At 38.7% G+C, this 21,620-nt stretch overlaps 1 protein-coding gene and 1 pseudogene across 2 annotated transcripts in view; one reads left to right on the forward strand and one right to left on the reverse strand.

The window, feature by feature from the left end:
* The first annotated feature begins 562 nt into the window (after positions 1 to 562).
* GTF2F2 (general transcription factor IIF subunit 2) overlaps positions 563 to 21,620 on the forward strand; it is a 132,251-nt gene continuing 111,193 nt past the window's right edge. The window contains exons 1-4 of one of the 2 annotated variants that reach the window (XM_037070895.1): positions 563 to 792; positions 3,093 to 3,166; positions 15,106 to 15,124; positions 17,238 to 17,382. In XM_037070895.1, coding sequence (XP_036926790.1) covers positions 727 to 792; positions 3,093 to 3,166; positions 15,106 to 15,124; positions 17,238 to 17,382 — 304 coding nt within the window. In that variant the 5' untranslated portion in view covers positions 563 to 726. The remainder of the gene's footprint in view (positions 793 to 3,092; positions 3,167 to 15,105; positions 15,125 to 17,237; positions 17,383 to 21,620) is intronic. The other variant, XM_037070894.1, reaches the window with a different exon arrangement.
* LOC119004164 (60S ribosomal protein L27-like) lies at positions 6,318 to 6,851 on the reverse strand (annotated as a pseudogene).

Genomic DNA, 21,620 nt, shown 5'->3' on the forward strand with positions numbered 1-21,620 from the left:
AGAGAGAGGAAACTGTTTAAGAAAAGGAGTTTAAAAATCAGGACTTTCTGTTACACTTCTATTTTCACTAACCTAAGTACCCAGACTCCAGGTTTTAAAGTCTGAAAAGGGGTGTGTTCTCCTTGCTTAATTAGAGGTGCTCAGGATAGCCTCTCAGGTGAGACACTGCTTTCCACCACTTCCCACCCCCAGGTCTAGAAACAGCATGTTTTCAGTATTCCCAGGGTTATTCAACCTGATCCCAGTGCCCACCTGTTCTAATTTATTTACTGTTTATTACTGCAACACTACTCTCTAAACGATGTCTTTCGTCACAGTTGGATATACACTTTGTCTCTCAACCACACTTCTCTGTTTTGACACTTTCTTTTTTAAGTTCTATCGACCTAGTCTTCAAGTGTTTTGCTGGTGTTTTGGTCCATCCCACCCCTACGTCTTAAATAAACACTCTGACGTAAGCATCACCGGTGGCTACGCCCACGCAAAAAGTTGCGAATGCAAGAAGTTTGTCTGCAACAGCGAGCCGTACTGACGGTAGTAGTGCGCAAGCGCACATCCCGGCTCTCAGAGGCGTGTTTCTTTTTCCGGCTTCCTGGTAGGTGGACGCGGGCGCTTCGCTCTCTGGCTCCCACCAAGATTTGTATTTTGCTTCGGTCGCTGGCCTCGCAGTCTCCCTGCTCCTGGAGCCGCTGCTGTGGGTCGCACGCTTCCACTGGCAACAGACCCATGGCTGAGCGTGGGGAACTTGACCTGACCGGCGCCAAACAAAACACCGGAGTGTGGCTGGTGAAGGTAAAGTTGGTGCGGCTGTCGCTTGCGGTCCTCCTACTATAAGTAGTTTAAGTTTCTTGAGACCGCCCCATTTCGTGCACCTTTTAAAGGTTCCTCATGGTCATCTCCACGTATCTTGAGTTTTATGACTCATTGTTATGCACTTTTGCAGGCGAGGAAACTAGCTTAGAAAACAGCAATATCTTTTAGCCAGAGTCCCAACCTTCCTGGAAGAGATTTCCATTCTGAACGACTTTGTTTTTCCGGCGCCCTTTCATGGCCCCGATTCGAGCAGTGCATTTTACCGTAGATTGAAGAATTTCTGCATTTTCTTTTGGTGAAACTGATTTAAGTCATGAGCCTGTAAAGGAAGTTGAGTGTCTGCTTCCTATACATTTTTCTCGGCCAGAAAGTAGAACTGATCTCTGCATACCCTTAAATGCTCTCTTGGGTTGGTGGCCCATAATTTCCCGAGAAAGCTCTGAGTTTACGGAAGAAGAGGCCATTGGATTGGAGTGTTCTTTCAGAGCATGAGAGGCTCTCCTGAAACAGATAGTCAAAAAAGGTTTTTTTTTTTTGTAAATACAGCAATTATTAATGAGTGCAGTATTTGTACTTTACTTTTTCATATAGGTGTTTATGAGAGTTTCATAAGATACATATCTGAGTTTCAAATGTGATTATGAGTCTTTGAACCTCAAGCAAAATGGTTTGTTAAACTTAAAAAATTTTTTTATCATATGGCTGCATTATCAAGTAAATCTGAGAGGTCCTTCTGAGTCCTTCTGAGAGGTCCTTCTGAGAGGTCCTTTCTAAAATAATTGCCTTGTCATCCTTCCCTAACATGTAGAACTTGTGTTATACTATTCTTTAAAACCCTTCCACAGTCTGAAGTGATTCTATGTTCATGTGTTCAGTGTTGGTTACCTCCCTTTCCTTAGTGCCTGCACATATACATGCACGCACACAGTCGCATTAAATGAGCATAGTACCCTTGCCTGTCACACCCAGAATTGTGTTTGGCACATGGTAATTGCTCAAGATAGGTGATGAATGAATGATTTCTTACTCTTCCACTCTGGCCTTAGTCTCTGGTACTCATTTGACTTACCACAGCTATGTCAGTATGAATTAAAAAAGAGTAAGTGAGCATTTCTCTCTCCATGCTAAATGGAGGAGAAACATTAAGGAGATATCCCTTATAGACTTAAAGAACTTGGAAAAATGGTGGAAATTGAGATGATGCATTTATGATTGGAGCACAGTAAATGCTCAGTAAATGTTTACCTTAACAGGGTTTGGATGGGTGGACAGAGGCATAGCATATGTATGCTATGGAACAGAAATGCAAGACTACAATGCATATTAACATGATGTCTCCTGGAAAATAAAGAGATTATTATGTCTAGAGCAGAGGGTCTGTGTAAAAAAAGGTTGGGAACATGTACTTATTCTTTGTATCTGACTCAAGATTGAAAAATTGTAAAGGTGTATCATGATTTAGAGTAAACACTACTTCCTAGAAGAAATGAGTTAAGGTACACAGTAGGGATCCAACATATATTTTCTTAGCCATTTTGAGAATTATAACCCTTCTAATTGCAGGTATCTAGTTATGAACACAATGTAGTGTATTGGTTACATAGATGTGGGAACCAGAGGGCCTGGATTTGAATCCTGGCTCCATCATTTGCTGATTATACAACCTTGGCTAAATTAGGTAATCCCTGGGTGCCTCAGATCCATCATCTGTCATATGGGGGTAATCAACAGTACATACCTTGTAGAGATGTGAGGGTTAAATGTATAAATGTATGGAAAGTGCTTGTAATAGTCTTAGGGAAGTAGTATTATATAAATGTTAGCTATTATGTTCAATAATATTTTCATTTCATTAGATCTCTCATATTGGTCAGAGTTTATTATTATACATAATAAAACTTAACTTTTGAAATCATCTTAAAGTCAGTGGTGTCCTAAGTAATATGTCAGAGTGTTATGCTCCTCTGAGAAGTCTTTTCTGATAGCCTTTCTTTGAACTTTTATTGGACTTATTTGGGAACATAAGTTAATACTTTTTTCTTGTTATTTGACCCATGTTATTTTTATGTCACAGACTTGATTGGCTTCAAGCTCTTTGAGAGCAAAAGGCATTTCTTACCTATCTTAATATCATTGTCGTGCAAAACATATAATGAGTTTGATATTAATGATTATTTATTACAAGCAGAAAATAAAACCGAAGCAGCATATCATTTTATGTTTTAAAAGATTTATTAGTATCCAAAACATAGTCTTATTAATTTTTTGCTTTGTGTTAGGTTCCTAAATATTTGTCACAGCAATGGGCTAAAGCCCCTGGAAGAGGTGAAGTTGGGAAACTGCGGATTGCAAAGTAAGTTATTTGTATGTTTTTGGTTTTTTTTAAAGATTTTATTTATTTATCTTTAGAGGGGAAGGGAAGGAGAGAAGGAGAGGAGAGAAATATCAATGTATGGTTGCCTCTCATGAGTCCCCTGCTGGGAACTGGCCTGCAACCCAGGCATGTGCCCTGACTGGGAATCGAACTGCGATCGTGTGGTTCACAGGCCAGCAGTCAACCCACTGAGCTACGCCAGCCAGGGCTATTTGTATGTTTTTGACTTTTTGAAATGCTGTTTGTATAAAATTTTTAAGTGTTTTTTACATGGAATTATAGTCTTTTTCAGAAAATTTACCTGGAAAATTACAGGTAATGAGCATGTCAAACCTAGTTAAGAGATGGTTAGATGCTTTGTAGGGAGTCATCTGTGCACATGTGTAGTTCCCTCATCCCTCCATCTGTGCAGATATGTAGTTCTCTCATCCCTCCATCCTCTCCACATCTTATGAGGAGGTATCCTGGGGTTAACATAACTGGATGCTTCAGTAGAAGGATTTTCCCTTGTGCCACTGTTGGAAGTGGGTAGGGGAAACCTGGTAAACATTGTAACAGTGTAGTTTCCTGATGGAGGAAATGGCCTCCTTACAAAGGGAATCCTCCAAAGTTCAGCCTGTGTCAGCCAGAGGGCTTGTGTTTCACTCTCTCTATCCATCCAATTTTTAAAAATATTTTATTTATTCATTTTTAGAGAGAGGGGAAGGGAAGGAGAAAGAGGGGAAGGGAAGGAGAAAGAGTGGGAGAGAAACATCAATGTGTGATTGCCTCTCATGTGTCCCCTACTGGGGACCTGGCCTGCAACCCAGGCCTGTGCCCTGACTGGGAATCGAACCAGCAACCCTTTGCTTCACAGGCCCATGCTCAATCTACCGAGCTACACCAGCCAGGACTCTATCCATTGAATTTTTTTAAAAGTTTATTTCTGCCAAATATGAAAGACCTACAGCCAACATCATACTCAATGGGCAAAAACTAAAATCTTTTCCACTAAGATCAGGAACAAGACAAGGTTGCCCACTTTCACCACTTCTGTTCAATATAGTGTTAGAAGTTCTAGCCACAGCGATCAGACAAGAAAAGGAAATAAAGGGCATCCAAATTGGAAAGGCGGAAACAAAACTGGTGTGGTTCTAAGATGACATGATAGTGTACATGGAAAATCCTATAGACTCTACCAAAAAACTGCTTGAACTAATAAATGAATTTGGCAAAACAGCGGGATACAAAGTCAATATCCAGAAATCAAAGGCATTTTTGTATACTAACAATGAAACAGCAGAAGCAGAAATAAAAAAAATTCCATTTGAGATAGCAAAAACAAAAATAAAATATCTGAGAATAAACCTAACCAAGGAGGTTAAAGACCTGTGTGCAGAAAACTACAAAACACTGAAGAAAGAAATCAAGGAAGACACAAACAAATGGAAACATATACCGTGTTCATGGATTGGAAGAATTAACATCATCAAAATGTCCATACTACCCAAAGCAATTTACAGATTCAATGCAATACCTATTAAAGTACCAATGGCATATTTCACAGACATAGAACAAACACTTCAAAAATTATTATGGAACCATAAACGACCCCGAATAGTAGCTGCAATGTTTAGAAGGAAGAACAAAGTAGGAGGGATCACAATACCTGATATCAAACTGTATTACAAGGCCACTGTAATCAAAACAGCCTGGTACTGGCATAAAAACAGGAGGCACATAGACCAATGGACTAGAACAGAGAGCCCAGAAATAAACCCAACTCTCTACAGTCAATTAATATCTGACAAAGGGGGCAATAACATAAAATGGAGTAAAGATAGCCTTTTCAACAAATGGTGTTGGGAGAGCTGGGCAGCTACATCCAAAAAAATGAAACTCGAGCACCAACTTACATCATACACCAAAATAAATTCAAGGTGGATAAAAGACTTAAATATAAGCCGTGACACCATTAAAGCCCTAGAGGAGAGCATTGGCAGGAAAATCTCAGCTATTCCACGCAGCAATATTTTTACTGATACGTCTCCTAGAGCAAGGGATATAAAGGAAAGAATAAACAAATGGGATCTCATCAAAATTAAAAGTTTCTGCATGGCTAAGGAAAACAGTATCAAGATAAAAAGAGAAGCAACAGCTTGGGAAAACATTTGCCAATGATACCTCGGACAAAGGTTTAATCTCCAAAATATACAAAGAACTCACTCAACTCCACTCAGAGAAGATGAGCAACCCAATTAAAAAATGGGTAATGGACTTGAGCAGACATTTCTCTAAGGAGGACATACAGAGGATCCAGAGACACATGGAAAGATGCTTGATATCGCTACCTATCAGAGAGATGCAAATTAAAACCACAATGAGATACCGCTTTACACCAGTGAGAATGGCTATCATAAACAAAGCAATAAACAACAAATGTTGGAGAGGGTGTGGGGAAAAGGGGACTCTAGTCCACTGTTGATGGGATTGCACACTGGTACAACCATTATGGAAAACAGTATGGAATTTTCTCAGAAAACTAAAAATGAACATGCCTTATGACCCAGCAATTCCACTGTTAGGAGTATATCCTAAGAACCCTGAAATACCAATCCAAAAGAACCTATGCACCCCGATGTTCATAGCAGCACAATTTACGGTAGCCAAGAGTTGGAAGCAACGTAGATGCCCATCGGTAAATGACTGGATCAAAAAGCTGTGGTACATTTACACAGTGGACTTCTATGCTGCAGAATGGAAGAAGGAACTCCTACCCTTTGCAACATCATGGATGGAACTGGAAAGCATTATGGTGAGCGAAATAAGCCAGGTGGTGAAAGACAAATACCATATGATCTCACCTTTAACAGGAATCTAAACAACAAAACAAGCAAGCAAAATATGACCAAAGACACAAATACAGAACAGGCTGACAGGGTCCAGAGGGGAGAGGGGAGAGAATCATAGGGGAAAGGGGGATGGACTCACATGAACAAGTATAAAGGACACATGGACAATAACTAAGGGGGGAGCACTGGGGGGGGCAGGGCTGGGAATATAAGACAGAAAACTACTTGAACAAAAATTAAAGGCATTTTTAAAAAAATATTTCTAATGACTGAAACAAAAAGATCTAAAATCATGTCTACTAGAAGAATCATTTGTTCTTGCCAGTCTTGTACCTCTCTCAGAACTTGACTTTGGTCTCCCCTTAGGCCTTGCTGCTTCAGAGCAGGGATAACAGTTTTATCCAAGGGGATATGCACATAGTACCTTGTGGATATGAGGTGATTGTAGTTATAAACTTTCACAAGAGACTTGATCTTGGACCTCTTGACAATTTCTTCTTACCCATGGTAGCTATCTCTTTGTGGGGATAGTGGTCAATTCCAGACACACCAGCATGGCTGTAAGCACAGTGTGAGGTGCCATCATCAGTGTTCTTCTTGATGACGGCTTTGTGTCCAGAGTAGCATCCAGTCAGGACCAGCACCACCTTCCAGGGTTTCATAAACTTGCCCATTTCCACAGTGGCCACTCGGGCCCAGAGCAGAAAGGCTTTGTCCATTCTTTCCTAATCCAACTCTTAACCCAATTTCTATGCTTACTTCTTCATTAAATAGCTCTTACCTGCCACCATTATCCTTTCCTTTGTCAAGCTTTTGCTTTAAAACAAACCACCACAAAACTCAGTGGCTTAGAACAAAAGCCATTTTATTTGCTTATAATTCTGTGGGACAGTTGTGGTTGGTGCTGACCAGGCTGGTCTTTCTAGGTAGAATGGCCTTACTCATGTGTCTAGTGGTTGGCTTGCTAGCAACTGGGGTAGTACTCATGTATTTCATTTCCAGCATGCTTATTCACATGATGGTGAAAGAATTTTGAGTAACAGAAGAGAAACCCAACACACAAGCACTATACAAGGCTGTTCTTGGATCTGGTTTGCCAAAGTTCTGTTGACCAATGCAACTTCCATAGCCAAGCCTAACTTCAGGGGTGGAGCAGTAGACTCCACCTCTTGATAGGAGTCACAATAAATAATTTGTGATCCATTTTTACAATCTACCACATCCACGTTCCTAAATCTGACAGTCAACCAGCAGCCCTCTTGATCCACTTCTACAGAATTTAACATATGATCACTTATTATCCTCAAACCCTTTTTTCCACTTCACTTCCAGGACATTATTCTCTTGATCACTGGCTATTCTTTCTCAGTCTCTATTGCTGGCTCCTCATCTTCTCACTTAGGGTTCAGTTTTTAATTTTTTTCTTCTCTCTACTTAGGATTATGTAACCCTAGGGTTCAGTTTTTAGTTCTTTTCTTCTCTCTATTTGAGTGGTTATTTAGGTGGTCTTATTTGGTCTCAGGACCAGATAAGTTGTGTTTATATTTAAAGATATGGTGTGTTTAAAGATATATTTCAAATGTGGCTTCTGTCCTAATCTCCAAGACTCATCTATCTGACAACCTCTATGATGTTTCCCCTTGGATGTTTTGGAGAATTTCAAACTTAATAATCACTTTTCCTCTCTTCCTTCTTTTTGGAACACTCTTCCTTTAGATATTCCTATGGATAATATTAGCTCAGCCAGGCCTTTTCTAATTATCCTGTATAAAATAGCACTTAGTACTCTATTCTCCTTATTCTCTTCTTTCCCTCTGTAGAAATTACCATCACCATTCTTTCAGTTAGCTTCAGTGTCCATCTGACATACTGTATTTTTGTTTGTATGTTGTTCATTTCTCTGATTAGAGTAGAAGCTCCACAAGGTCAGGATTTCAGTCTTACTGACTGCTGTATCTCCAGAGTCTAGAACAGTGCCTAGCATAGTAGACACTTAATGATTGTTGAATCCATAAATGAAAACTGCTATGACAAATTTATAATAGTTATTTTATTTAGTTCCAAAAGTGAGATAATTAGAAAATTAGAATGTGAATATTTTTAAAGAATAAGTTTTTCCTCCTTCCCCCAATGTATAGAACCTAGACCTCTTTTTCCCTAAAATATCCACTGTTTCTGTGCAGTGTTTATACTTGTTTTAGAGGGATGTCATTTTAAAATTAAACTAATCTTTCTACATTAACATCCTGCTTCAGAAAACTTCCAGTTTTTAAAATCTTTGGTGGTTTATTTTACTGATAGTCATGCAGTCTGTACTAATGTGGCTTATCCCAAACTTAATTATTAGCTCTGTTTCTAAACAATTTAACATTCAATGTCATGTGTGGGCTCACTAATAATAAAAATCTGCAAACAAAAAATGAGATACAATTTTTCTGTTAAAAAATGACTAAGTTTAGAACTATGTTATACTATTTTAGCTAGGTACAAACTTGGAAGGGCAGTCAGGTACCATATATGTATATATACATATATACATATTGCTGCTCAGAGCAAAGTAGAATAAGAATTCTACTGTTTTCTCTGCCAGTTAGCTGACAGTGCAAGCATTATGTTCAGTTCTTGATGCTGCCCTTATAGAAAGACAAACTGATAGAGCAGCATGGGATTGGGATAATGAGAAAGCTAGAAATATTAGTGATAAAATATCATGCTTTTGACCCAGCAGTTTCTAGGAACTTATCTTGTGGAAGTTACAAGTTAGTGATGGCACAGGTTGAAAGGTTGGTATATTAAGGATATTCATTTCAACATTGTTATAGAGAAATACTAGTAACATTCTCAAATTCCTTACTAAGGGACTAAGTAAATTGGGCACATTTTACAGTTATTTAATACTTTTAAAACAATCTCAAGTTGCAGAAAAGTTGGAGTAATAGTATAAAGAACTTTTTTACTGCACCAAGGACATTCTCCAGCATAATCACAGTACACCCCTCCAGATCAGTAGATTAACATCAAATTGTATTACTACTTAATCCTAGACTTTATTCAAGATTTGTCAGTTGTCTCCATAATGTATAATAGGAAGAGGATCCAGTCCACAAGCTCATGTTGTGTTGTCATCAGGTGTCTTTTATTTTCCTTAAATCTAGAACATTTGGGAATTTTTCTTTGACTTATATACTGTATAAATGTCAGTACTGTTGGGTTTGTCTGATGTTTTTTCATGATTAGGTTTGGGTTATTCATCTTTGGCAAGAATATCAGAAAGATGAAGCTGGGTTCTTAGTTTTTCTTTTCTTTAAAAATTTTAAATATATTTTATTGATTATGCTATTACAATTGTCCCATTTCTCCCCCTTTATTCCCCTCTGCCCTGTGGATGCCCCCACCTTTATTCCCCCCCCATTAGTTCATGTGTGTGGGTCATATATGTAAGTTCTTTGCCTTCTGCATTTCCTACACTATTCTTAACCACCCCTGTCTATCTTCTGCCTACCATTTATGCTAGTTATTCTCTATACCTTTTCCCCCTCTCTTCCCCTTCCACCCCCTGTTGATAACCCTCCATGTGATCTCCATTTCTGTGGTTCTGTTCCTGTTCTAGTTGTTTGCTTAGTTTGTTTTTGTTTTTGTTTTAGGTGTGGTTGTTAATAACTGTGAGTTTGCTGTCCTTTCACTGTTCATATTTTTATCTTCTTTGTCTTAGATAAGTCCCTTTAACATTTCATATAATAAGGGTTTGGTGATGATGAACTCCTTGAACTTGACCTTATTTGGAAAGCATTTTATCTGCCCTTCCATTCTAAATGATAGTTTTGCTGGAAAAAGCAATCTTGGATGTAGGTCCTTGCCTTTCATGACTTGGAATACTACTTTCCAGCCTCTTCTTGCCTATAAGATCGCTTGAGAAATCCGCTGACAGTCTGATGGGAACTCCTTTGTAAGTAACCGTCTCCTTTTCTCTTGCTGTTTCTAGGATTCTCTCCTTAATTTTAATATTGGGTAGTGTAATTGTGATGTGCTTTGGTGTGTTCCTCCTTGGGTCCACCTTCTTTGGGACTCTCTGAGCTTCCTGGACTTCCTGGAAGTCTATTTCTATTGCCAGATTGGGGAAGTTCTCCTTTATTATTTGTTCAAATAAGTTTTCCACTTGTTGCTCTTCCTCTCGTTTTTCTGGTACCCCTATAATTCGGATGTTGGAACATTTAAAAGATGTCCTGGAGGTTCCTAAGTCTCTCATTTTTTTGAATTCTTGTTTCTTCATTCTGTTCTGGTTAAATGTTTCTTTCTTCTTCTGGTCCACACCATTGATTTGAGTCCCACTTTTCTTCCCATCACTGTTGGTTCTGTGTACATTTTCCTTTATTTCATTTAGTGTAACCTTCATTTTTTTCATCTAATTTGTGACCAAATTCAACCAATTCTGTGAGCATCCTGGTTACCAGTGTTTTGAACTGTGCACCTGATAGGTTGGCCATCTCTGTATCACTTAGTTGTATTTTTTCTGGATCTCTGATCTATTCTTTTTGGGGGGCCATTTTTTTTTTTTTTGGTCTTGACGTGCCTGTTATGTACTAAGGGGTGGAGCCTTAGGTGTCCGCCTGAGTGGGGTAACCCACATCCCTGTGTTATGACCCCATATGTGGGGGAGGAGTCCTACGGGGAACAATGGTGATTTCTCTACTCTTTGCTGGATTCCAGTCACTTCCCTGGTTTCCCACTAGCAAATTGGGCCCTTCTGGTTATCATTCTCATGTGGGTGGGTTTGTGTACATTCTAGGAGCCTGTGGGTCTCTCCAGTGAACTAGTTTTTCCCTTTGACTGCTCAACCCCCACAGGTGTTTTCTATCAGTGGTTTGAGGCTTTATTTCTCCATGCTGGGGTCCTGGGTTGCGCAGTCTGTCTTGTTACTCAGTTGTTCCTCCTGGTATATCTGCATGCAAATGTGGGACTACCAGCTCCACTAGCCACCGCCTTGCTGGATCTGCCAGCTGCCACCTTGCTGGTCAGCTGCAGCCTTGCACACCCCACTCCACAATCTGCTGCCTGGCTGGGACCACTAGCCACCACCTTGCCCACCCTGGTCCTCCAGGTACCACCTTGCTGCAAGTCCTCTCTGCCCCTCTGTCTCCACCCCTCCTACTGGTCTGGATGAGTGTGTCTTCTTTAACTCCTTGGTTGTTGGACGTCCATACACTTCAATTTTCTGTCTTGTTTTTGTTTTAAATTGTTGTTGTCCTTTTATTGTGCGAGGAGGCACAGTGTGTCTACCTACACCTCCATCTTGGCTGGAAGTCCCAAGTTTTTAGTTTTTCTAGCAAAGTTTTTATGTTTACATTTTGTCCCATTATTAGTAGTTGTAACTTTGGTCACTTGATGAGGTGTATCCTGTAAGCTTTTTCACTGTAAATGTTCTCTTTTCTCCTTTGTAAATATTAAGTGTTCTGTGGGGTGGTACTTTGAGACTATGTAAATATTTTATTCACTATCAGATTTTTTACTTCATTTATTTATTGATGTTAGTATTAACTCAGGGATTCCAGTTTTATTTAATGGGTCATAATTTGTTACCATCATCGTTGGTTAAATTGTCCAAAATTTAGCCAGTGGAAGCTTCTTCTAGCTGGTTCCTGTGCTTTCTCCCTTTTTTATTTGTGGTAAAAAAATTATAAACATATATATAAAATATTTAGTATCTTAACCATTTTTTAATCCTTACCCAAAGATATTGGGGTGTTTATTGATTTTTAGAGAGAGAAGGAGGGAGGAAGAGTCAGACAGACAGACACCGATTTCAGATACATGATTGATTGCCTCTTGTATGCACCCCACCTCGGGATCGAACCCACAACCTAGGTATATGCTCTGACTGGGAATTGAACCTGCAACCTTTCAGTGTATGAGATGATGCTCCAACCAACTGAACCACCCTGGCTGGGCCCATTTTTAAGTAAATAGTTGAGTAGCGTTAAGTCCGTGGCTGTTTGACATGTTCTCACTATTCTTCGAGCACCTTTTGTCATAGAAAGATGTTTTAGATTCATCTGTATATTTCTGAGCCCCGGTGTCATTCGTTTTTCCAAGGAGCTCTGGTTCCTTGTAGAGGCTAAGATCTGGATACCACAAGTGCTCATTCTGAGTATAAGTGCAGATATACTCAGGCCCTCTCAGTGGGCAGGGCTGAGGAGTGTTTTTACACACACACCTTTACATTTCTATTTATTTCTTTATCTACATATATTGAAAATCATGAAGTTATATCAATATGCAGTCCAGCACTACTGGGTATATTCACTTTTCTCCCTTTTCATATTTGTATCTCTTTTCTGAAAGTGAGAAACCTGATTCCTGTTGTCTTTAATATGTTCACTTATTGGTTCAGGTCTCTGTTCTTGTTTGTTCAAACCTCTCTTCCACTACCAATGTGTAAAGGCTCTCTTCACCCTGCTTGGGCTATATTGTACTCTCATTAGGCTGCTGCTTTTGCTGTCCTCCACTGGGATGCTGTCAGTGCAGTCAGACTTCTACCCACTGTTCTGAGTTTGCACTCTCCTCATAGACATTCCCTCTGCCTTTTAACCTCTGTAGGGCTCTTAACCGCCTACTTCTGGTTATCCTCCCATGTGGAGCACTCACCCTGCTAGCTTCTGACACACTTCTTGTTGAGCCGTTCTAATTTTATGTGGATGCCCTCCTTACCCTACTAAGCTCTGACGCCTTGCTCTAGGCTTTCCCCTCCACCCAAGGCACTTCCTTTCTACCCTACGTGGGTTGTGACTTCCCTGCTCAACCCACTCTGGAAATACATACCTTGCATGTCCTTACCTAATGGTTTTTCAGATGAATTGTCCAAGAAGAGGATGTATTAATAGGAATTTAAAACAAAACCAAAACTCCCTGTCATGGAGTTAAAGATTTGGTATTATTTGCTTGATTTTCTTAACCTGGAGAAGAAGGTGCTTAGTGAAAAGTCTGGCTCCACTGGTGTCAAATCTAAGAAGTATTTAAAAAGCGGAAGAAAAAGGAAAGATAAAAAGGCAAGAGGAACAAGACTGGAGTCTAAAGAACTAGCTGTGGGGTATTGAGAGATAGACTCAGTGATGAAGGAGAAACTCTACAGCATTATGGGGTGGTCAGTGAAAGAATGGGCCTGAAGTTTACTTCAATCATTTCTGAACCTATTACTGTGTTTAAGTAGTTCATGTTTATCATTTTAACCACAAGTCATCATGGAAAGGGTATATTTTAGTTGCAGTGTAGAAGGTCATATTTTCTTCATATTTTCACACACCAAGACAAAAGAATATGTAATCCTTTAAAAATAAGTTTAAAGTTTTCAAGGATTAATATTTATTCTAGAAGGTTAATTCATCGAGAGTTCATTAGTCCTGTATCATTTTAGCTAAGATGTCATTATAACTTTATTTTTATGCATGGAAATCAAGTCCTCCCATCAAGTGTTTCCTGATTGCATCTGGGTGATTTTCTGGTCACTCTGACTAGAAATGTCAGCATGATCTTTAATTCATCCTTTTCTCTTGCTGCCCACTTCCAGTCACTTTCTCTTTTGTCAGTTCTGACAGTTTAACAGTTTAAACACCCTGCCATATACTCCTTCTTGCATTCTACCATTACCTGGCTCAAGCTTTCCTTAGTTTTTTTGTGGGCTTTTGCATTAGCCTCCATTCAGTTCAGTGAACATTATGCAAGTACCTTCTGTGTCTTTGCCTTTGTCTACAGTTCCTCTGTCTTAAAGGTAGCTAAATCAAATGCCTCCAGGAGCCAAGTTCAGGAGTGATACAGAAGGGACTATAGTGAATTCAGTGCCTGCCTGTGTGTGTTTGTCAAGGGGATTGTTGTCATGCTGAATTGGGATGCACTGTTGCAAAACCTTTCATATCTTTATTAAAATTTAATCTTATTTTATAATCACGGATATAACTTTTATGTCTTCTGCTGCTGGGGACAGGGACCTTACACTTATTACTTTACATATAGTAAGTATTTAATACATTTTTTAAAAATTAGATACAAAATAGACAGGGGGAGGTTAAGAATAGTATATGAAGCCCTAGCTGGTGTAGCTCAGTGGATTGAGTGCGGGCCTGCAAATCACACGATCGCGGTTCAATTCCCAGTCAGGGCACATGCCTGGGTTGCAGGCCAGTTCCCAGCAGGGGACTCACGAGAGGCAACCATACATTGATACTTCTCTCCTTCCCTTCCCCTCTAAAGATAAATAAATAAAATCTTAAAAAAAAAAAGAATAGTATATGAAATGGAGAAGCCAAAGAACTTAATATGTACAACCCATGGATGTGGTCTAAGGACATGTACTTCCCCCCAGTGCTGCAGGCGGAGGTGTAAAGAGGGGAAAAATGGTACAACTGTAATAACATAATCAATAAAATAGACTTAAAAATTAAAAAGTAAAAAGCTGTTGTATAAGATGTGCATCGATTCCATATTTGTAAAAAAACATTTAAAAACATGTAATTCAAATATATAGAAATAGCCTGGAAGGATATTTACTGTACCAAGATGTTAACAGTGGAGTTATAGCTATTTTAAAACTTATTTTGGTTTGTCTGTGTGTTTATGTGTGGACATATATTGTTTTTAGAGTGTGGACAAATTGTTTATAATTTTACAATATTGCTAAATTTAATTTTGATCTTTAAGATTTTGTTAGTTAAATGAAACATCTTAAGTTAGACAAGTAGTAAAATTTGCTGAAATACTGTATATCTGTATCAAATACGCATTCACATGCTGCTGAATGTTAAAAATGCTCAGAAATAAAGATAATAATTGTAATATCATTATTTGGATAAAATAATATTAGGACAGTTTGTAGTAGTAGTAAGTGACACAAACTTAAAATACTCATGTGGGATTAATGTGATTTTTGTTTTTCCTATAGGATTACAATTAGGATAGTTGAGGAGAGCCAAAGATAAATATTAAGCTCTGTAAATACTTTATATAAAAATTCAGTAGTGTTATTTCTTTTAATAGCATAAATTTTAAGAAAAAAACGAAATCTAAATAATTAAAATTTCATTCTTTTCTCCTTTTAAGGAATCAAGGAAGGACCGAGGTAAGATTATTTCTATTTAGATTTTATTTAAAACATGAGATCATTTTACTGTGTGTTAGTAATGGTGAAGAGAGGGTGCTGTTTGCATTCTGGAAAACTCCACGTCAGACTAGTAGCTAATGGTCAGGAACACATTAGTATAAACGCCACTCTTGTGTGGATGAGTGGATTCCTTTCTAGTTGTTCATTTTTAGCATTCTGCTTTAACCTAAAATAATTCGCTCTCTCAATACTTATGAAACCTAGCATTACCTCAGTGATATTTTAACATTGTTTCAGTGTGGCAGAGGCATTTAATTTAGATTTTTGAGGGCTTTAGATTAGACCTCTTAGGTCCAGCATATAATTTGAAGTACCTATCACACAGTAGAGAGATATTTAATAAATACTTTCTAATCTTCCTTTGTGGTTAGGAGATAGTAGTTTATGTTTATAAATCTCTTTGATGTAACATTTTGTATTCTTTTGGGGAGATCTATTGTATAGTAAAATGTCTTTTTATTCTAAATCTCAATATTGAGTGTCCTTATAAATATTTAGTTGTATTTGTTAAAATATTCAAAAATAAAAGAGCACCATATACTCATACAGTAGTCATTAAGACCTAGAAAAGAAATATAACTTCTGCTTATGGGAATGTTTAAGCTATCTAAGTAGCTCACTTTTCTCCCTTCCAGTATAATTGCTTTTTTAATACTCCTAAATACTTTATTCAGCAAATACTGTTTACCTCTATGTGCCAGGCACTTTCTAGGAGGTAGATAAATATATAGGATTGGCCAAGAAAATCTGTTGAGTTTTTTCCATAAAATAAGAGATACATTTTTCATTTTCACCAGTAACTTTATTGATTTAGATATTTTGAGTATGTTGTCTGTCTTCCATGTGGTATAACTCTGATCGTTTTCAGTTAATGTCTCAGTTTGATTGCTATCAACTTCAGCCAGTCTACCGGATTGTGGAGTGTTTGTTGTCCAGTGAGAAATCTCTGGCATGAAACTTCACAAACCACTTTTGACACATTTGATCAGTCACAGCACCTTCTCCATACAAGGCACAAATCTTTTTGGGGGGGTTCCATTTGTGTTTTATGTTTTTTAGATTTTATTTATTTATCTTTAGAGAGGAAGGGAAGGAGAGAAGGAGAGAAATATCAATGTATGGTTGCCTCTCGTGAGTCCCCTGCTGGGAACTGGCCTGCAACCCAGGCATGTGCCCTGACTGGGAATCGAACTGCAATCCTTTGATTTGCAGGCCCGCGCTCAATCCACTGAGCTACACCAGCCAGGGCCCCATTTGTGTTTTTAGCTTTCTTGAAATAATAAAGCATAATATGCCAAAAATGTTGTTCCATCTTCAGTATTAAAATTGCTACACAAAAATTCACCAATTTTGGTAAGTTTTTTCAAATTTATGCTGATATGACAGCTGTCACAGTACAGTCTAACAAAATTGTTTTGAATTAAGTTAAAGACAGCTAAGCACTACTAGAGCCATCTTATGGGGGGGGGGGAACCAAACTTTTTGGCCAACCCATACACACACACATATTTATATTTATATATTTTTTAATTTTTATTTATTTATTTTTAGAGAGAGGGAAAGGGAGGGAGAAAGAAAGAGGGAGAAAAACATTGGTGTGTGGTTGTGTCTCATGTGACCCTCACTGGGGACCTGGCCTGCAACCCAAGCATGTGCCCTGACTGGGAATCGAACTGGTGACCCTTTGATTCACAGCCTGCGCTCAGTCCACTGAGCTACACCAGCCAGGGCTATCTTTATTTTTTTAAGACATGGACTCTTGACCTGGAAGACCTTGGGAAGAAAAATTGTATCTCTGTTTTGAAAATAGAATTTCTTCAGCCACAGACCAGAGAAAATATTTGAAGGCTATGTGTATTTGTAATGGTAGATTAGCCCCATTATTTTGAAAATGGGAATAGAGTCTCTTTTCATAACTAAGTATTAAAGATTTTTGGCCAAAGTTTAAAAAATGCTTAAATGACTGGAAGAGATTCACATTTTTAAAAAGTTACTTGATTTATAATCATAATTTCTGTGCTTTTGAATATAAAAGTCTATTGTAATAAGCTCTGCCTAATGTGTCTATTAGGTGTCGTTTACTTTAAATGAGGATCTTGCAAATATTCATGATATTGGCGGAAAACCAGCTTCAGTCAGTGCCCCTAGAGAACATCCTTTTGTCTTGCAAAGTGTTGGAGGACAAACATTAACAGTATTTACTGAGAGCTCATCAGGTAAGTGAGAATAGAATTATTTAATGTGATTCCTGTACATGTTGAGTAGATTTTCTGTGTCAACATACACTCTAAGGTCATTACCAAGGCTGTTCACCTATTGTGGAATACCTCTGTTACTCATATCATACTGCTTCTCTTTACTGTGATTGATGAAATTTTGGCTGTTACTAGAAGTGTTTAATTTCCATTTGGGGCATTAGGAAATAGAAATAGAATAAAGCAGATGGAAAAGTGTGGTGCATCAAGCTGTCTTCTAAGATGTTGAAGAAATTGTATTGAGTTTTGCCTGTTTTAGTAAATTGATCTTCAGCAACTATAAGTTGTTTTTTAAAAAATGCTACTTAATATTAGGGAATGTTTTAGTCTCAGTTTTTGCTCTCATGTGCTGTTGATGCTAAGAGGATCTGTGTAATGCAAAGATGAACTTTTTTCAATTAGTTGTAGACTTCCAGGAAATAGTGTAAAATATAGTTCAATTTTGTGTGTTTGATATACATACTTTTAAATATATTTTATTGACTATGCCATTACAGTTGTCCCATTTCCCCCCCTTCATTCCCCTCCAGCCTGCATACCCCCTTCCACCCATGTTCCCCCCTTTAGTTCATGTCTATGTGTCATAAGTTCTTGAGCTTCTACATTTCCCATACTATTCTTGCCCTCTCCCTGTCTATTTTCTACGTACCATCTATGCTACTTATTCTCTGTACCTTTTCCCCTTCTCTACCCTTCCCAATCCCCTGTTGTTAACCCTCCACGTGATCTCCATCTCTGTGGTTCTGTTCCTGTTCTAGTTGTTTCCTTAGTTTGCTTTTGTTTTAGGTGTGGCTGTTAATAACTTTGAGTTTGCTGTCATTTTACTATACATGTTTTTTATTTTCTTTTTCTTAGATAAGTCCCTTTAACATTTCATATAATAAGGGCTTGGTGATGATGAACTCCTTTCACTTGACCTTATCTGAGAAGCACTTTATCTACCCTTCCATTCTAAATGAAAGCTTTGCTGGATAGAGCAATCTTGGATGTAGGTCCTTGCTTTTCATGACTTGGAATACTTCTTTCCAGCCCCTTCTTGCCTGTGAGGTCTCTTTGGAGAAATCAGCTGACTGTCTGATGGGAACTCCTTTGTAGATGACTGTCCCCTTATCTCTTGCTGCTTCTAGAATTCTCTCCTTCATTTTAATCTTGGCTAATGTAATTATGATGTGCCTTGGTGTGTTTCTCCTTGGGTCCACCTTCTTGGTGACTCTCTGAGCTTCCTGGACTTCCTGGAAGTCTATTTTCTTTGCCAGATTGGGGAAGTTCTCCTTTGTTATTTGTTCAAACAAGCTTTCCACTTGTTGCTGTTCCTCTTCCCCTTCAGGTACCCCTGTAATTCGGATGTTGGAATGTTTAAAGATGTCCTGGAAGTTCCTAAGCCTCTCCTCAATTTTTTGAATTCTTGTTTCTTTGGTCTTTTCTGTTTGGTGGTTTCTTTCTTCCTTCTTGTCCACTTCATTGATTTGAGTCCCAGTTTTCTTTCCATCACTATTGGTTTCCTGTGCATTTCCCTTCATTTCACTTAGTGTAGCCTTCATTTGTTCCTCTAATTTGTGACTAAAATCAACCAGTTCTGTGAGCATCCTGATCACCAGTATTTTGAACTGTGCATCTGATAGGTTGGCTATCTCTTGGTCGCTTAGAATATTGACTCTGGGGTTTTTAGCTGTTCTTCTTGAGTCATAATGTTTTGGTCTGTTCGTGCTTGTTACGTATGAGGGGTGGAGCCTCAGGTGTGCACTAGGGCAGGGCACGACCCAGTCACTGGGTTGTGACGCTGTATGTGAAGGCGGGGTCAGAGAGGGGCAGTGGTGTTTGTTCTGCTCTCTTTCAGATTTCAGTCCCCTCTGCTGCTTTCCTCAAGCAAATTGGGCCCTTCTGGTACTGGTTCCCTGGTGTGTGTGCTTGTGCACCCTCCAGGACCCTGTGGGTCTCTCCAACAAACTCTCTGTGAGCCTGGAAGCCTCTCCTGGCCCCTCGACCCTTGAAAGTCTTTCCATTTGGTGCTTTCAGGCTTTAATTCCCGTCACTGGGGCCCTAGTTTGCGAGGTCTGTCTCATTGCTCGCTCTTTTGCCTGGTTTATCTGAGTGTGAATGTGTGACCGTGGTCAGCCAGCCACCTTGCACTCTCACTGGGTGCACCTGGGTCAGTCTGGTCTGGCTGCTTTTTCCTGCACAACCCTGTTGCACCAGCCGCTGACTCCGCCCCTCTTACGGGTCTGGCTGAATGGTTCGTTATTGTCAGACTTCCGTACAGTTCAATTTTCTGTGTTTTGGTTGCGTTTTTGTTGCTAAAACTTTGTTATCTTTGAACCTGGTTGTGCAAGGAGGCACAGTGTTTCCACCTACGCCTCCATCTTGGCCCCTCATTTATTATTTAATAATATGCTATTTAGTCTCTGTATATTTGAGCATTCTTGAGTTTTTTAATTGAGGTTGATTTCTTGTGATTGTGATCTGAGAAAATGCTTGATATTTTCAATTTCCTTGAGTTTTTTGAGGCTTATTTTCTGTCCTACCATGTGATCATGTGATCTGTCTTTGAGAATAATCACTGTGCATTTGAGAAAAAATGTGAATTCTGCTGCTTTGGAATGAAGTGTCTGTAAATATCAGTTAAATCCATTTGATCTAGTGTATTGTTTATGGTCACTGTTTTCTTGTTGATGTTTTTTCCCCTAAGACCTATCTGTTGGTTATAGTGGGTGGTTAAAATCTCCTACAATGACTATATTGCCATTAGTCTCTTCCTTAAAGTCCTCTACGGTTTTCTCTATATTTTTAGGTGCTTGTATATTGGGTGCATATATGTTTACAAGGGTTATATCCTCTTGAATTGATCCCTTTAGTATTACAGAGGGACCTTCTTTGTCTTTTATTATAGTCTTTGTTTTGAAGTCTGTTTTGTCAGGTTTAAGTATTACCGCCCTAGCTTTTTTCATCTCCATTTGCATGAAGTATTTTTTTCTACCCTTTCACTTTCAGTCTGTGTAAATTTTTTGTTCTGAGGTGGGTCTCTTGTGAAAAGCATACATGGCTCATATTTTTTAATTCATTGTGCTACTCTATATGTTTTGATTGGAGCATTTAGTCCATTGACATGTAAGGTTATTATTGATAGGTACTTATTCATTGCCATTTTATTCCTTTATACCTGTGTTCTCTCTATATATACAGTGGTACCTTTGTACTCATAGTTACTTCGTTCCAAAACTTGTGATGAGTGCCAAAACCAAATACTGAACAACGAAGATTTTCACTTGGGTGGTGTCTTGACTCATACAAGTTCTCGAAAGTCCTGAGCAAGTGTGAGTGCTCAAACATTTTATTCTTGTCAAAATGCAATTAGTACAGGGTTCGATGAGTTGTGAAGTTGACAGGTACCAAGGATGACTCTATTTCTTCTTTTTTAAAAAAAAGATTTTATTTATTTACTTTTAGAGGGAGGCAGAAAAAGGAGGAGAGAAATATTAGTCTGTGAGAGATACACTGATCAGTTGCCTCTCACGTGCCCTCATTTGGGGACCTGGCCCACAACCCAGGCACATGCCCTGACTGGGAATTGAATCTGCGACCTTTTGGTTCACCAGCTGGCGCTTAGTTCACTGAGCCACAGCAGCCAGGGGTGTATTTCTTCTTAAAGAAGTTTCTTTAATATTTCTTGCAGTGCTGTTTTGGTGTTAATTAACTCCTTTAGCCTTATTTTTGTCTGGGAAGTTCTTTATTTCACCTTCAATTTTAAATGATAGACTTGCTAGATAGAGTAATCTTGGTTGCAGATCCTTGCCTTTAATTACTTTGAATACTTTATACCAATCCTTTCTGGCCTGAAGTGTTTCTGTTGAGGAATCAGCCAACAGTCATATTAGAACTCCCATGTAGGTAACTGACTTTATCTCTTGCTACCTTAACAATTCTCTCTTTGTCTTTAAACTTTGCCATTTTAACTGTGATGTGTGTTGGTGTGGGCCTCTTTGAGTTTATCTTGATTGGAACTTTCTGCACTTCCTGAACTTGTGTTATTTTTTTCTTTCACCAGATTAGGGAAGTTTTCTGTCCTTATTTCTTCAAACAGGTTTTCTATCCCTTCCTCCCTTCCTTCTCCTTCTGTATCCCTGTGATGCAGATATTGTTACATTTCATTGTTGTCCCAAACTTCCCTTGAACCTTCCTTGTTCTTTTTAAGTCTTTTTCTT

This window comes from Sturnira hondurensis, unplaced genomic scaffold (genome assembly GCF_014824575.4).
Source record: "Sturnira hondurensis isolate 20B ecotype Veracruz unplaced genomic scaffold, ASM1482457v3 Scaffold0019117, whole genome shotgun sequence".
NCBI lineage: Eukaryota > Metazoa > Chordata > Mammalia > Chiroptera > Phyllostomidae > Sturnira > Sturnira hondurensis.